At 39.5% G+C, this 17,135-nt stretch overlaps 1 protein-coding gene across 2 annotated transcripts in view; it reads left to right on the top strand.

Moving 5' to 3' along the window:
* PDE7A (phosphodiesterase 7A) overlaps positions 1 to 17,135 on the top strand; it is a 112,192-nt gene that overhangs the window by 68,797 nt on the left and 26,260 nt on the right. For both annotated transcript variants that reach the window (XM_007448469.1, XM_007448470.1), the window contains exon 3: positions 2,638 to 2,721. In XM_007448469.1, coding sequence (XP_007448531.1) covers positions 2,638 to 2,721 — 84 coding nt within the window. The remainder of the gene's footprint in view (positions 1 to 2,637; positions 2,722 to 17,135) is intronic.

The raw sequence follows: 17,135 nt of genomic DNA, 5'->3' as shown, positions 1-17,135 counted from the left end.
CTTTCCCTCTCTTTGCCAGATTTTTCTCTTCATCCACGCACTCCTTGATCCCTTGTACTTTAATTCATACTATTAAAAACATTCTATAAAGATTCCAGTAGGCACCTTTACTCATCTTTTCTTACTGTCTTTTCTTCATGACTGCTCTCCTTACACTCAGAATTCCTCGCTCAATTTCTATGATATTTAGTCATCCTTATTCTTCACCTGCTTCTGGGGTGGTGATTGGGTTTGGGGTTTTTTGTTTGTTTGTGCCTCTTTCATTAATTCCTTCCCATAGTCTTAAGCCTGTGTGTTCTCCAGTGTCCTGTTTTTGCTCTTCCCTTTTCCCGTCTTTAATTTACCTCGTGTATCTTACCTGCCTAGTTCCATTCTACTCTAGCACATATCTTCCCCCAGGAATGTTGAGCCTTTTCTTCTTTACTGTCTCCATCTCTCTCTGTAGACATGTCAGGATTCTACTCTCCTTGAGACAGAGTTTTAGACTCCTGTCTTCTTCACTCTGTAGAACATCTCCACATGGTTATGGGTACCTCACATTTAACATATGTGTTAAAAGATTTGTGTTCCCCAGGTCTGTGATTTTGCATTCTTTCACCGTCTCAGAAAATGGACCTCCATTCTTCTGGTTGTCAGGTCAGGAACCTTGGCGTCATTCTTGACTCTTATTTCTTATTTCCTCTGCGTTTACTTCATCACCACATCCTCTTGGCTGATACCTTCAAAGTGTATCCAGGATTTCACCACCCCAATGCTATTACCATCCCTGACTGAACCACAGTTACTCGGTTTTTTATCGGTAGCTGTCGTCACAGAGTTGTACATTAGATCTCCAGAACTTCCCTTGCGTAACTGAAACTTTGTACCCCCTTGACCAGCATCTCCCCATATGCCCCTCCCCGCAGGCCATAGCTGTTGCCTCGTTGAATGCACTCACTCCTTAAGTGTCTCCCTGCGTCCGCCTGTGCGTCTCTACTTGATTCTAGTCTATGCAGCCAGAGTGAACCTTTTCAGACCTAAGTCCATCTCACCCCTCTGTTCTGAATCTTCCGATAGTTTTCTGTCTTGGAGTAACAGCCAAAGCTATTACAATGGCCCATTGAAGGTCCAGTGTGATGTGGCCCTACTGTTTCTCTGACCACACCTCCTACCAGTTTCCCTCATTCACCTCACTCCAGCCATGCGGGCCTTTTTGCTTGACCTTGAACGTGACAAGCATGCTCCCGTCTCAGGGTATTCATAGTTGCTCTCCCTACGTCTGAACCCGTCTTCATCCAGGTAGCCGTGTGGCTCACTGCTTCGCTGCCTTCAGGTCTCTGCTCAGATGCCTCCCGTTCGCTGAGGTCTCCGACCACAGCCATGAATCACTCCTCCCCGACTCCTCCTCCCTGTCCTTCTTTCCTTGCTTTAGTTTTCTGCATGGTGCTTTTTACCATCTTCCATAGAATGAAATTATTTATTTGTTTTATTATTTGTGTCACTCCATGAAAGGGTGAGCTTCATGAAGACAGGGACTTTATATATTCTGCTCACTGCTGTGTTACCTGACATGTAGTGAGTGCTCAGTAAACATCCGATAGAGAGTGAAGGCATCGCCACATGAGAGAAGTGATTAATCGTTGTGGGATGGACTCACGGTGGATGACAGGCACCTTGAAACAAAGAATAAGCAGGAGAGCCTTCCAGGCAAGCGGAATTGCAAGGGCACAGGAATAGGGACTGGAGACTTAAAGGTTATAAACTCGGAGGCTGTGGAAGTGGAGTGGGAAAGGTGCTGCCTTTGGAGCCCGCAGAGCTAGGTTTAAACCCTGGCACACCTTTACACTAGCTTTGTGGCATGTGCATGCTCTTCAACATCTAAAAATCTCAGTTTCTGCATCTGAAAATGGGGGTTAAGATTCCTATCTCTCAGAGTTGGTTAGAGAATTAAATGAAATAATGCCTGCAAGGCGCAAAAAGAGTACCTGGCAGAAGACTGCAGTGGTTATGTTGCTGTATGGAGAAGTAGATCCAAAAGTCATGTGAAATTTATGCAGGAAGAAACAATACTGGGCTTATAAACAACAAAGTTTAAGACCCAGCTAAAGACCTTGACTATACCCACTGTCAATGAGAAAAAAGATTGACCAAATTAAACATTTCAGGCACAATCTTTAACATTTTAATTTTCTGTACATTTAAAAAATTGTAAGCTGCTTGAGAATAGGTAATATATTTTCTATTTCTTTCTATCCCTTATAGTATAGTGTTAGGCACAGAGTAGACACTTAATAAATATTTGCTTCTCATTGTGGCTTTTTAAAGTTTTGTGCTGAGGATTTTTTTTAACACCATGTGAGTAATAAGATATGAGGTTGGATTATCATATACATGAATCATCTTTCAGAAGGTGACTCTAAAATAGAGATTATAATTATTATAGGGGTAGGTTAAAAAAAACCCTCATCTAGCCTTATAACTCAGTGCCCAAAATTTGTAAACCCTTTCAAATAAATCAGCTCTTAACTACTTATTCCATTTATATCATTAGTAGCCTGAGTTATGGGTATGATCCCACATAGACCTTTATTGCATGTGGGAGCTTCTTCCTGAACGGCAGCCTTCTAAACTTAACGTTTTATTCCTGACTCTGTCCAGGAGATGTACGCGTAAGGAGTCGAGCCGGATTTGAATCAGAAAGAAGAGGTTCTCATCCATATATTGATTTTCGTATTTTTCACGGTAAGTGTTAGCAGATGCAGTATTTCTCTCAGGCTTCCAGTAAAAGATCTTCATAAAATTATGTAATTTTCCAAGGAAAAGTGAATACAAGGAAAAACATATTATGTTTAAAATGTTTTTAAAATACTGGGTCATGATAAATGACACTTTATTTCTAAATAATGCTAGAGGCATAATTATTTAGGTAAATGTTTAGAGGCAAGTAGAATTGGAAAGTGTCAAAATATGAAAGCTGGTATGGTTTTTCGTCTTTCTAATTTAAACGTGAAATTACTTCGGTACATTTTTTTCCTTGTAAAAACTGTATTTTCAAAAAGTTGTTTTATTCTAAATGTTTTGTCTTCACGACTCTAGATAAAATGTTTTTGTGCAGGTGACATTATATAAAGGTATCTCATAGTTAACAAGGTATATATATATCCCTTGGATTTATTTAAAAACACACATACCCCTGAAAGATGTTTGGTAGAATGCGTATTTTGAAAACAAGCATTGTTTGGTTCCGGCGCATAATGGGAGAAAAAGGCAAAAAACAAGACTTCTAAAACCCTTAAATATTAACCATATTAAATCTGTTTTTGGAGGAGTTCCTCTTTTGGTAATGTTGGATAAATTATTTGGATTAACAATACAATTGAAAAAATTAGAAAAACTAGACGCAGTAGAAAAGACGTGTATTTGAGTGTATCAGAGTGCTGTTGAGGCAAGGACGAGGCAGGCATCTCAGGCTACTTTTCCCCTTAGTGACATCTGCTGATGCTGGGAAAGGTGGGTGAGACGCTGAGCAGAGCTTTTGTTGGACCCTTGAGGCTAGAAAAACAAAAACAGGTGTTTGTAGTTCACCAAGGTTGGGGAATTGTACTGGTAAACTCTCTATGCTTCCATCAGAGTCCCAAAGTGCTTTATATTAGAAATAAATCCCAGCTTTAAACTCTCTCAAATAATGATTTGATTAAGGTGATCCGTGATTTTAGTGCCTCTAAGCCATCTGCTTAGAAGTAAGTGTTAATCTTCTTTGGAGGAAGGAGACTCTTTTGGATTTGGTTTGCCAGTATTTTATTGAGAATTTCTGCATTTGTATGCATGAGAGAGAATGGTCTGTAGTTTTCTTTTTTTATAATGTCTGATTAGAGTGAGTTAGGAAGTGTTACCTGTGCTTCTAGCCTCTGAAAGAGATTTTAGAGGATTGGTATAATTTCTTCCTTAAAGCATTCACCAGTGAACCCCTCTAGGCCTGATGTTTTCTGTTCTGGAAGGTTGCTGATTATTGATTCAATTTCTTTAATAGATATAGGCCTTTTCAGGTTGGTACCTTCTTCTTGTGTGAGTTCTGGCAGACATTTACTGTGGGATTAACCTGGTCAAGCTCCTGGAGGTAAATCTCACAAAATTCTGCTCCCCGCTCCCACCCCATGACTGGATTTCCCTGGAGTTTTTAACTCTCAGAGAAGCCTCCAGAAGTTCATCAGTTATAGTTCAGGTTTCTCTGCCCCGGCACCGGTTCCCAAGGAGGTTTCCATTTGTGAGTCTCTGTGCCAGTAAGTTGTCTCTCTTTGCCTGTGTCTCCAATCTTGGGGCAGTGAGTTGCCCTGTGTCCTCACCTCTTGAGTGGATCCTAGAACAGTTGTTGATTTTGTTTTTTTTTTTTTTCTTGCGTTATGCGGGCCTCTCACTGTTGTGGCCTCTCCCATTTGCGGAGCACAGGCTCCGGACGCGCAGGCTCAGTGGCCATGGCTCACGGGCCCAGCCGCTCCGCGGCATGTGGGATCCTCCCGAAACGGGGCACGAACCCGCGTCTCCTGCATCGGCAGGCGGACCCTCAAGCACTGCGCCACCAGGGAAGCCCTGTTCAGCTTTTTATATGTTGTTAGGACAGAATGGCAACTTCTAAGCTCCTTATATGCAGATCCAGAAACCAGAAGTCCTATTGTGTTATTTCGAAATGAAATGATAAATATTTTGAATTTTTGTTTTAATTTCTATTATGGAAAATATCTGTAGATACAACGCACATAAGCTAAAGCTCTTTGGGGCAGTAAATAATTTTAAGAGTGTAGACGAGTTCTGGGCTGAACATGTTGGAGAAAAAGCTGCACAAGAGTTACCTCTAAAAGCATGAGGTCCTGGGCTTCCCTGGTGGCGCAGTGGTTGAGAGTCCGCCTGCCGATGCAGGGGACACGGGTTCGTGCCCCGGTCCGGGAAGATCCCACATGCCGCAGAGCAGCTGGGCCCGTGAACCATGGCCGCTGAGCCTGTGTGTCCAGAGCCTGTGCTCCTCAACGGGAGAGGCCGCAACAGTAAGAGGACCGCGTACCGCAAAAAAATAAATAAATAAAAAAAAATAAAAGCATGAGGTCCAGAGATTTTACAGGCAAATTATTCAGTATCTTTAAGAGACTGATAATTAGTTTCACAGCACTTTAAATTCTTTCAGATTACGAAAAAAAAAGTCATTCAGAGCTCTTTTTATAGAGCAAATATAACTTTCAAGAGGCAAATGTAATACTCTAAGTGTAAATGTCTATAAAAAAAATCTTTGGAAAAAATATTAGCAAAAAGAATACCAACAGCATAAAAGAATAATACTCCAGGATTAGTGGGTTTGTCTGGGGAAGGAAGCGAGAGTGATTCAATATGTAGTTTTTTTCTGTAGCAACACATTAGACCTTAGTAACATGGGTTGCCTCCAGGAGGGAAACTGGGCGGCTTGAGGACGTGAGAGAGAAAGAAGCTGTTTGTTTTACACCCTTTTGAATTTTGATTCATATGAACATATTACTCACTGAAAAGTTTAAATAAAATTGTTTGTAAATATTGTAATATACAAAGATTGGCTCTGAGTAAGGATATCAGTAAAATGGTTAAGTCTCAACATTGACCTAAAGAAAAGCACAGTTGCATTGGGAGTCTCTAGGTTACCCCTTGTCTTCTACTGCATTTTAGTGAAAGAGAGGATTTGAAAATTATAATTGTTATAAGATGCTGGAAGTCTTAAATAGGAGACATAATGGGACATTTCTGTGGGGGAGGGAAGTTGGAAATGACCAAATTGTTGGAGGTACTCTCTCATGGAATTCAAATAGGATGTTTATCTTCTAAATCATTATGAAACCAGGAGCAAATGATGTAAAATCTTAAGGACAAAATGAGAAAAGTACGAGCAAAGGTATCAATGATGGCAGTAAAGGTAAACGGATAAAATATTCCTTCTAAGAGATGCTCAGATTGGGTGAAAAATGAAACCTAGTGGCAAGAAATGGTTGAAAGCAGTGTGCAGCAGTCCCAGGCTTGAGGATGTTCCTTGGGCTTGGGGATTTCCACTTGCATCCTGACCTCCTGATGTGGAGCCTCTGTGGTCTGGTGTCTCAGGACAGCAGAGGCCACTCGGCTTCTAGGTATGCAGATTCTCTTCACAACCCCATCGTGACAAATGTTCTAAGACTCTAGGCTGTAGCTGGAAATTGTCACTGTGGAACTGACCCTGTAATTATTATAAAACAAGAGTCTCTCTCTAAGCCAAAATGATAACGTAATTTGGAGGGGTTTTTTAAATAGAGAAAAATGAGTCATTCTTTCCTACTCATGTCGTAGGTTCTGTTTATCACACAGCTCAGAATTCTGAAAAGAAAAAATTTTCATCGAGCGTATTTTGTGAAATGTGATCTAATCAGGGGGTGAGCGCATGCCCGAGCTGTGGCTGAAGCCTCCCGAGTGCCGCCTTCACCCGTGCCCTGCGGACCTGGCCAGCGCTGCGGGGTGGGCGTAATCCCTCGAGGGCCTGAGCAGTCGGGCTTCAGTAATGTGCCCTCTCCTTTGTATACAATTAAAATAAGATTTTATTTTTCACAATGACATAAATATTTGCATGCTGAAGTTAAAATAGTTTCTAGAATGTTCTGAATACAAAATTCTGGATAGGTGTATTAAATTCATTGAAGCTAGAATTTTCTGTGTACCGTTCCTCACCCCACGCCTTCTGTGCATCTCCTTGGTTTTACCTTAAACTCACTGTTAACTTTCCCTGTTGTAAAATTCTTGTCTCTCTCAGTTCTTTCATTGCTTACATCCAGTCTGCATTCAGTCCCATGTATTTAGTAACCGAAAATAGCTGTCATTCTCCTCTCCTTTCTGTCCTCCTTATCTCCTATCCTGCGTGATTCAGACTTCTGTTACCGCTGTCTGGGGTTATTCTGGTGGTCTCTTAACCGTTGTCCTTACTTTTAGGATTCTGTCTTGTAATCTGCCCTCCCAGGGCAGGGTCTTTTTAAAGAGAGAGGGAGTTTAAAATACAGGAGAAAATGCATATCAACAGGTTAGAAACATATATTATACCATTAGTGCATTATAACTACTACTTGTCTGTAATTTTGTATTTCTTCTATGTGTTCTATTTGTGAGGTGCTGCTGATGTGTGTTTAGGTGCTGGAATAGTTTTAACTTGTTTCTGGATTGCGATTTTCTCCACGTTGAACATAATTGTCTTCATTAAATTTGCCTAGAAATTAGACGTCTACACTGCAATATTGAGCTTTTTTTGAAAGATTCTTTTATATATACGGTTTATTATAAACAGTGTTTGGGTTTACCATCCCAAGGTGCATTCTCCTCTTGCTGTTTATCCAGTTAGAGAACAATTACAGGCTCCAAAGTTAGCAAGTGAGAACTCAATAATAATTTTATTATGTAAATATTGCAGTTTTTTCTGCCTTGAGTTTTTGTGGTTTGGATTATCTTTTGTCATAAATCCTTATTCTCGTTCTCGTGAGGCCTAGAAATGGATCTCCACAATAGGATTTGCCATGGGCATTATCATGCAGCAAGTTCTGACTTTGAGTCTTTCTAAAAGGGTATAAAGAGGCAAAAGAAGAAAATTAGCTGAACACATGAGTACATTAAATACAGAAACAGTGTTCAACTTCACTACTAAACAAATTCCTGTCAAATTTAGAAAGTTAAGCAAACGACCAGCTAAGGTGCTAGTGATAGAAGTTTGCGTTATTACAAACTTTTTAGAAGGCAGTTCGTCACGTTGCATCAAGAGTCGTAAACATTTTTTTTCTCTTTGATTTCAGCACTAGACATGTATGCAAAGGGGATAATCTGACACAAATGTCAATGTATGTGTGAAGACATTCACATTGGCCTTATTTATAATAGGAACATGTATTAGGTTGTGGTGTTATTCACTGAAGTATTTGAGGGTAAAAGACCAGAATGTTTATAACCTACCCTCAGATGTTCAGAAAAAGAATCAAGTACACCACACACACACACACACACACACACACACACACACACACACACACACACACACATACAACAGTACAAATGTTAAAGCAGGTGGATAAAATGTTAACTGGCAAATCTGAGTAAAGGGTAGTGATAAAGGGTATATTCCCTGTACTATTTAGTTTTGCAGCTTTTTGCATTTTTAATTTATATTTCAAAATGATCTCTAAACAAAAAGATTTTAAAGTATGGTAATTAAATTATGCATTTATTAAAAATCACGGGTTTATAGTCGGAGTGCAGATTTGTTAACTGGTATTAGACCAGGTCTGTGGTTGTTTATAAAGAAACAGGAGAATTCAAACTTTGGGAAGACGTTTTGAAACTGACCTGTGTTCATGGTTACAGAGGGTGGAGGGATTTTGAAGATCATGAATCCTCTTTGCCAGGAAGTGTTTGCAAAAGACCTGGTGTGAATCTGCAGTCAGGGTTAGTCTGGCAGTTTGTCACAGATGCTGCTTTAATCAGTAAATTCTACTATAATTTTTAAGTTGTCATACAGAAGCTTGCATTCTTAACTAGGTTTTGTTGTTGTTGTTTGGGGGTTTTTGTTTGTTCGTTTGTTTTTTGGTCTCTGCTGCTTTAAGTAGACTCTTCATGCTAACTTCTTTGTGAATTTATCAGGTGTTATTATCTTGGTTCTATGGGGCAAGAAAACAAATTTTCCCAGATATCATCTCTCCCTGAAGAGATTTTATGAAGCATTCTTTTTTTTTTTTTTTTTTTTTTTTTTTGCGGTACACGGGCCTCTCACTGTTGCGGCCTCTCCCGTTGCAGAGCACAGGCTCCGGATGCGCAGGCTCAGCGGCCAGGGCTCACGGGCCCAGCCGCTCTGTGGCATGTGGGATCTTCCTGGACTGGGGCACGAACCCGTGTCCCCTGCGTCGGCAGGCGGACTCTCAACCGCTGCACCACCAGGGAAGCCCTATGAAGCATTCTTTTACCTTTGTTTGTGTTCTTATTACCTATGTTATAGTACAAAAGATAATATATATCATATATATTTACATAGTTTGAGTTTGAGAAAGGGATTTTTCATGTAAGGAAGTCATTGTTGACGTTATTTTAGGATGATCAGAAGCATTCCTTGGAACATTGTTTTTTCAAACTAATATTTTCTTCTCTGGGGAGTGTTCCATTTTGCAATTTAGATAGACCGTGCATATCAGTGGGAATTATATGATGGGTTGTGTTTATTAAGAAATTTGGAAGATCTTAGCTCATTAAAGATACTGCTGAAATTTTCAGATGTTCATGTTAAGTCAGAAATTTTTATTCAGCCCAAAAGGAGATGTGAAATTGCTTATTGAATAGAAAGCAGTTTCTGGTTATACTACTTAAAAAGTGTCACGACAGTCCATGAGCATTCACAGTATGCTAATCACTAATTATTTGTTTAGATAACAAAAAACTAAGATTGGTGCTTCTTACTTAACCTCCTTGTCCCTTGTCTGTCCCCCAGAGCTGTACGTGGAATCCTGTAATGGTGTTTAGGGCTATCGGATTACTAGCAGATAATGCAGCTGGCTCTTCTAAGCATGTGATCATTTTATATAACTTTTTATTTTTTTTAAGGATTGGTCCACTTTCTCAATAGGCAGATGATTAGTTTCTGACAAATATTTAAACTTCAGTGTTAGCGTTAATACTTCTTTGATACCTACTGAAAAACTTCAGCTTTCATCCCATTTTTAGAAGATCCCTAACCTTTCAGACCTGCCCTATCTAGGAATTACTCCCACTGAGGTCCAGATTTCTGGTCCTCCAGCATTTAATAAACTGATTCTTGATGTCCCGCATTCAACTAATTTTAACCTATTTAGTCTCCTGACCTTATGTTGTGAAAATTCGAGGTTTGAGGCACCTGATAATGATGAGCAATATATATACACTACCAAACCGGGAGAAAGAGGTAATGGGGGGTAGAAGAAGGCTGGGGAGAGAGAAGCTGATTGATTAGAGAGTGGCAGAGGTGTTAGGCTGCTGGCCGGGTGGTGTGGACTGAAAAGTGCCCCAGAGCTGGGTCTCCCTGACGCGGCCCCGTGGCTCCGGAGCGTCTCTCCTTAGCGTGACAGCTCCTCTTCCGCGGGCTTTCTCAAGTTCTGCTTTCACTCCGCTCTCTGCAGAGAGAGAACCAGGAACCTCCCTCCTGTCAGTTTCCTCCTTTCGAGTATGTTGGCTTCAGTAACCAGCTTCCCGTAGGGTGGATTAAGAGCCCCAAATTTTCCTACAGATATTTTTCTATGTCCAATTGGCCATACACCTGGTCTCTTGAAATATAATATTTTGACCTTTAAATTAGTTGGGCTTAATGAAATGGATTCCATACTGACTTTCTGTCAGAATTCATCTCTTGTTTGCTGTACATTTGATGCCCCTAAATTTAGTAAATTATTCTTTTAGTTACACATTCTTTTTAGCTTATATAGTAACAAATTCTAATATCTTTAAACATAAAAGCATTATTATAATTCTGCTCCACATGTGCACTGATACCTTCCTTTGAAAGGTTCTGGCATGGTTATTAAGTAGTAAGGGAAGCTGCCAGCTTGAAATTTTCATGGAATTCACGAAAGCTCATTGACGTCATCCAGACTGGAAGCCATGGTCTCTCTGCCAACGTTGGACAAGATGTAATACCAGGAGAATGTTTTTTCATGTCCACACAAATGCAGTTTTCCGTTTTCTTTTACTCCTGACACATGGTAATGTTCCATTCTATGTAAATGTGTTTTGCCCATTATCTTGAGCCTTTTTATTCATTTTAGCACTTTATTCCACCCCATACTAGGGAACCTTTCAGGATATTTACATTGTAGCCTAAAAGGCTTTTAGCCTTACTCATCTTTTTGTTCCTGGTTTCTGGCAGCCTCTGGCTCATTGTAGAGACTGAATATATTCCTGTTGCATCAAATTGACTAAAACTGCGTATCTTCTACCAGTTAGACTTCATAGGGTCCCATTTGTATTTCTCTAAGTATGATCTGTATTAGCTGTAAACTGAATTCAGGCTGGCTACTGCCCTTCTGTTGAATCAAATGTCTCATGCTGGCTTTATTATAATGCCCCACTCTGAAAGCAGACAAAATTATGAAGTTTTGCCTTAGACCCTCAGGTGCGTTGGATTTTGTGTTGTTTCTTATCTTCCTAACAGGGCTGTGTTAGACTTGGATACTTGTTTCATACTTAGTGGCATGATCAGAAAGAACATCTGTTTCTGCGTTTATTTTGAGCTTAAAAGCTTATGTCATGCTGACTTTATTGTCTTAGTTTATCTTAGTCTTTAATGTATAGTAAACTCCCACACAAACTCAGGTCCTCTTATATTCCGAAGCTTTCACTGCTTCTTCCCTTTAAGAATAGAAGTTGTTGCGTGGCGTTTCCTTCGGCCGTGACTTTTTCTGTGTTACGTTGTTTTTCTTATTATCCTTCATACTGTACTGCCTGGTCATCACTTTCCTATTTACAAGCGTTTTTTGGTTTTTTTTTAGCCATTATTTGTTTGATTTGCTAAGGTGGCTGTCCATGATTTGTAATTTAGTCTCTCATTCAGATGTGAGTGTGCCAGCCTCTACTTATAGTTCTGGTATTATAGACTAAGGTCATATCTGTCTGGAGTTTCTATTAAATTTTAGTTTGTTCCCAGTCATTCATTTATCTTGAAATCATATCTGGTTGTTTCAGAAACATTTCTGTAATAGTTCATAGTCACAGGAAACAATCTCATGTCCTTTTCCCCTGTCTGTTCATCATGCGTGTTCCTGCCTCCTTCCTATAACAATCCCCTTGCCAAGCAGTGCCTGTAGAGATGAGTACTGCTGTGCTGAATCGAATTAGGAAACAGAGCATTCTGCCCCACCTGTATGTATTTTTTTTAAACGTATCTAGTTTTCCAGGAGATTGTGAAGTGCCTGCATTTGAAAAACCACTGATTTTTGTTTCTTTTTTGTCTCACATTGAAAGAATATCTTATCTCCTAGATATCTTCTCTAACTTCATAGCATAAATGAGGGAACCGGTATGGTTTGGACCTTATTAACCTTAATAAAATTTAATGATAGTTTAATTCTGCCTGTCCGTTGGAGAATTGGAGACATTGGAGATTTAACTTTAAGCTTTATTTTGTATGTTATACCAGTAAGGCTTGTGTGCTTTGTTTTCCTTCTTTTTTTCTCAGCTCAGTGATAAGGGAATTAGGAATGTAACAAATAAGGAGCTGTGTTCAAGTCCTAAGTTTGAGCATAAGAGGGACCCAACATGTCACGTATCCCGTCTCTGTAGGAGAGTTGGGAGTGATACTGCTCAAGACGTGTTGATTTTCCAGCCCTTTTGTTTCCTTAACCTATTCCCTATATTTCTTTTTTCTGTCCACTTTCTAATATGAAGGAGAAAAGAAATGCCTAATCCATAACAATAAGAGTAATCTTTTAAAAAGGGTTTTATATTGACTGTTTTATCAAATCCTGTCAAAATGAATATTGAATACTGCAAACTAAAGTTATAAGAATTGCTTAAGGGAAAGAATATTAGTTTATTCTCATGTTAACATTGATCTGATTTTAGATTATGAGTAGCTCATTTATTTCTTTGATTTGTAGTGAAGCTTGGAATGTCTATATTTATTTTAAAGTAATGACGTATGCATATTTTGAAATCTTTAAATATGTGCATTTAATTCTACAGTATGTAAAAGTATACAGTGGTCTTCAGGAGGAAGTTATGCTATCATGAAGAATAAATCTGGCTTTGTTAAAATAAATAGTATGAAGTCATGTGCTTAAAAATATTTAAACATGAAACCAATGTTATATGTCAATTATACATATTGTTTTTAAAAAATTGATATCTGTAACAACTATAGCCATTAACGTTAGTGTTTATTCTTTGCCCAAAAAGACATATTGCTGTATTATCTCATTTGATTTTTACAGCAGTTCTCTAAAGGCCTGTTTTACAGTGAGGAAACTGACAATCAGTTCAATAACTTAAATAACTTTCCGAATGTCACAAAACTAGTAAAAGGGGCGGGGCTGGGATTCAAACCCAGATATGTAACTCCAAAGCTGATGTCTTCATTTGCCCTGCTGTACGCTTCTCCGTATCAGAACAAGCTACTCTACTAAAGACCATTGTTCTGAACGCCTAGCTATTTTTTCCCCATTTAGCCATGCATGCTAAATGTAAAAATTCTTCCAAGAAAACTTGAATTTAGATGTAGCTAAATGTGTTTATTCAGTATTAACAGTAGGCTTTCTGATATGGCTTCCGTTCTTTTTAAGGAAAATTAAAGAGGAGATTAGAACGAAGAATGTCTTAATATTTTTTATTCAGTTATCATTCAATATGACCTTGCCCTAGACTAGAGTTAACACCTTACAGCACTGAATTTTAAAAAAAATTTTATGACAGTCTCCAAGGGTAATTCATTGCTAATGCATCTAAATGATTGTTACGGGTTTTAAGGTAGCAGGTATAGTGACTGCAGGACTCCCTCATGTGGACAATTAAAGCAAGTAGTGGTCAAGTCTCAAGATCCACAGGCTTTTCTGTTAAAAACCTCTTTTGTCTAATAACTAAATATTGGTGACATCTTTGCCATGCCGTTTGGATGACAGAGAAGAGGGTCTGTAGGAGAGTTGGGAGTGATACTGCTCAAGACGTGTTGATTTTCCAGCCCTTTTGTTTCCTTAACCTATTACCTGTATTTCTTTTTTCTGTCCACTTTCTGATATGAAGGAGAAAAGCACGAGAAAAACATGGCTTCTAAATTTGCTGCTATCCCACATTTCATTACTAGCTCAGAGAAGCCAGGAGTGGATGACTGGAAGTAATTCCCATGATCATTAAGTAACGATGCTCATTTAGTTTTGGTGGCTTGATTAGTTCGTTCGTGATCACAGAGTGAGGTAATGTGATATTTTAGACAAGAACCAGCAGCGCCAACAGTTCTTAATAGTAACTTGATTAAGTCACTGAGCCCTGTCGGCTTTCTAAGCTGGGTTGGAATGTAGGTAACCACGTAAACTAGAACAAGCCTGAGACTTAAAATAAATAGTCCTAGCCTGGTGGAAGCTGAGCTTTAATAAAGACAACTTTAATCTGTTGTCTGTTACGCTGTGAAATAAATACTGGTGTGTCTCATGTCACAAAATGAGTTCGTGAGAATATTGGTTAATAGGGTCACATTTTATGTAGTATGGTCAGGGGGTGAGCCTTTTAGCCATTTAACGGTCTGAATGAAAGTACTAGTTAAGTTCTCAGGATCACTCTTCTTGTTCCCAGTTCCCCATGTATCCTCTTTTTATCTGTTCCTAAATGATACTACTTATGCAACTTGTTACCTTCTCAATAGTGGCCTCTACTTGCTTGTTTCAGTGTAGGAATTTTATTTTTAATCATTATAGGGAATCAGTGTGTATCTGTGTGTGGAGGAAGGCTGGGGGTGGGGTGAAGCAAACCTGAAACTAAAATTTTCCATCTTAACGTGATCTCATTATGCTTCATCCTTGATTCATAGTTCCTGATTCCCTTTTCTTAGATCATATTTTGGAAGCTATTCTAGGAGAGTTCTGGAAACCTCTCTAATTTTCTTTTAGAAAACCTATTCTCCAGTTTGATAGTGTGTTTTAGAAGCCATTGAAATGTGCTCCTGTGTGCTTGTTCCACTTCTGAGGGTTTGTTCTAAGGGAATCAGGACGTGTGCGAAGTTTCAATTATGTTTATTACAGAATTGTTGGTAAGAAAAATGAAAGGAGCAGCCTAACAGCAGAAAGATTTAGTAAATTATGATAGTTTCATACTTTAGAATAATATGTGGCTAGTAAAAATGATGGCACATGTAAGTGCCATTTATTGACTTGAAAAGATGTTCGTGAATTCTTAAGTTAAAAAAATGCTGTGAACTGTCTGGGATAAAAGAGAAACTGTATGTTTACGCATATATAGGAAATAATTCATAGAAAAATACCTAGAGCACCAGGCTGTTGATAGTTGTTGTTTCTGGACTGCTAAGCCTTTCCATGCACCTTGTCCCCATTCTCAAACCCAGGTTGAGCGGAAGAGAAGGCTTAGGGCAGCTACTCCCAGAAGGGACCAGGAAAAACACCTTTTAAAGGAAAGGGACAGTGTGGCTCAAAAATAACAGGGTAGGGGGCTTCCCTGGTGGCACAGTGGTTGAGAGTCCGCCTGCCGATGCAGGGGACACGGGTTCGTGCCCCGGTCCGGGAAGATCCCACATGCCGCAGAGCGGCTGGGCCCGTGGGACATGGCTGCTGAGCCTGCGTGTCCAGAGCCTGTGCTCCGCAACGGGAGCGGCCACAGCAGTGAGAGGCCTGCGTACTGCAAACAAACAAACAGACAAACAAACAAATAAATAAATAACAGGGTAGGAAGCTCTAGGGGTTGGTTCCTCCATCAAAACAACCACTAAACTGGAAAAAAAAATGGCAGAATTAACTATTTCAGGACTCTGGACCCTGATTGGACACTGATAACAGCCATGGGAGTGCTTGATGAGGGAGGGGCTGCTGTTCTTTGGCAGTTGAGCAGTGTGCACAAACCTGTGATCATCCCCCGCTCCTCAGCCCCTCGACCTGTGGGGAGAGTGGCCCGTGTTTCTTTAGTGACTTGCTGAAGCCAGGTGGGCAGTGGGGACCTAGTCCTGCAGAAATTTGGTGTTGCTTCTTGACGTCCTGAGGGTTAGGCACAGATGTTTGCCTTGGTTTCAGCCCTTTCAGCTGCAGAGGCTTTGCCCAGAAGCATCTACCAGAAGATTTTATTAAAGAATCGGTACTTCTCTCCCCACCCCCCAGCCTTTGGAGCCAGACATTTAAGGGAAATCTGTGTTGGGTCTTTGGCTGACTGCAGAGATACTGTAGCAGGAATTTCAGTGACCACACACAACAAGGAATAAACAAAGCCATATAGATATGCAAAGACAAAAATAGTTTGGTCACAAAATAGTCACAAAACAGATGGCTTCCACCCACAACAAGCAGAAATAAATAGCCCTGGAAGAATGAGAGATTAGATTTCCAGTTGCCCCAGCATAATACTCACAATGTCCAGTTCTCAATTAAAAACTATAAAACATACAAAGAAAATGGAAAGTATGGTCCATACATATGAAAAAAAAGAACTTCACAAAAACCATCCTGAGGAAGCCCACACATTGGAATTGCTAATCAAAGATGTTAAATCAACTGTCTTAAATGCTCAATGAGCTAAAGCAAACCATGGGGAAAGAACTAAAGGAAATCAGGAAAACGTTGTGTGAACAAAATCAGAATCTCAATAAATAGAAATTATAAAAAAGAACCCAACAAGTTCCAGAGCTGACAAGTATGATAACTGAAATGAGAAATTCACTAGAGAGATTCAGCAGCAGATTTGAACTGGCAGAAGAAAGGATTGGCAAACTTGAAGATAAGAACATTGAAATAATCCAGACTGAGAAGCAGAAAGAAAAAAAGAAGGAAGAAAAATGATGAGAGCCCAAGAAACCAGTGGGGGGATCATCATGTGTACCAACATATGACTCATAGGAGACCAGCAGGAGAAAGAAGAGAGAAAGGGGCAGAAAAAATGATTTGAATGGTGGAAAACTTCCCATATCTGATGAAGACATGGATATACACATCCAAGAAGCTCGGTGAACTCCCAAGCAGGGTAAACTCAAAGAGATCCACACAGAGATACATTATAGTCCAATAATTGAAACCCAAAGGCAAAGAAAGATAACTGGGGCAGCCATGGTAAAAGCACCTGAATATTGAATATGTTTAATGCTAGAGCTGAACTTAAAATGCAGATGGGGATTGGAGTGAAAGGGGGAAAAAAGCACTCTAACAACTAACAAACACTGGAAGAGGAAAAGGCAAAGAAGATGGGATATAGAGTGATTTCCTGTATAGTGTTATTTCCTGTTTGTAATAATAAAACATTAAAGAATGATACCTAAAGCTGACAAGTAGTAGAAAACAAGTAGTGGAAATATAAGCATATTTAATAAAATGAAGGTATTTTTGCAAATTGTGAAGTTGTAGCAGTGCCCTTCAGTAGAGGATTGGTTAAATAGATTATGGTCCATCCATATGATGGAATACTTTGTAGCCTCAGAATGAGGA

The sequence above is a fragment of the Lipotes vexillifer genome, unplaced genomic scaffold (genome assembly GCF_000442215.2).
Source record: "Lipotes vexillifer unplaced genomic scaffold, Lipotes_vexillifer_v1.1 scaffold815, whole genome shotgun sequence".
Taxonomy (NCBI): domain Eukaryota; kingdom Metazoa; phylum Chordata; class Mammalia; order Artiodactyla; family Lipotidae; genus Lipotes; species Lipotes vexillifer.
The sequence above is the reverse complement of the archived record's forward strand: the minus strand, read 5'-3'. Positions and strand labels throughout refer to the sequence as shown.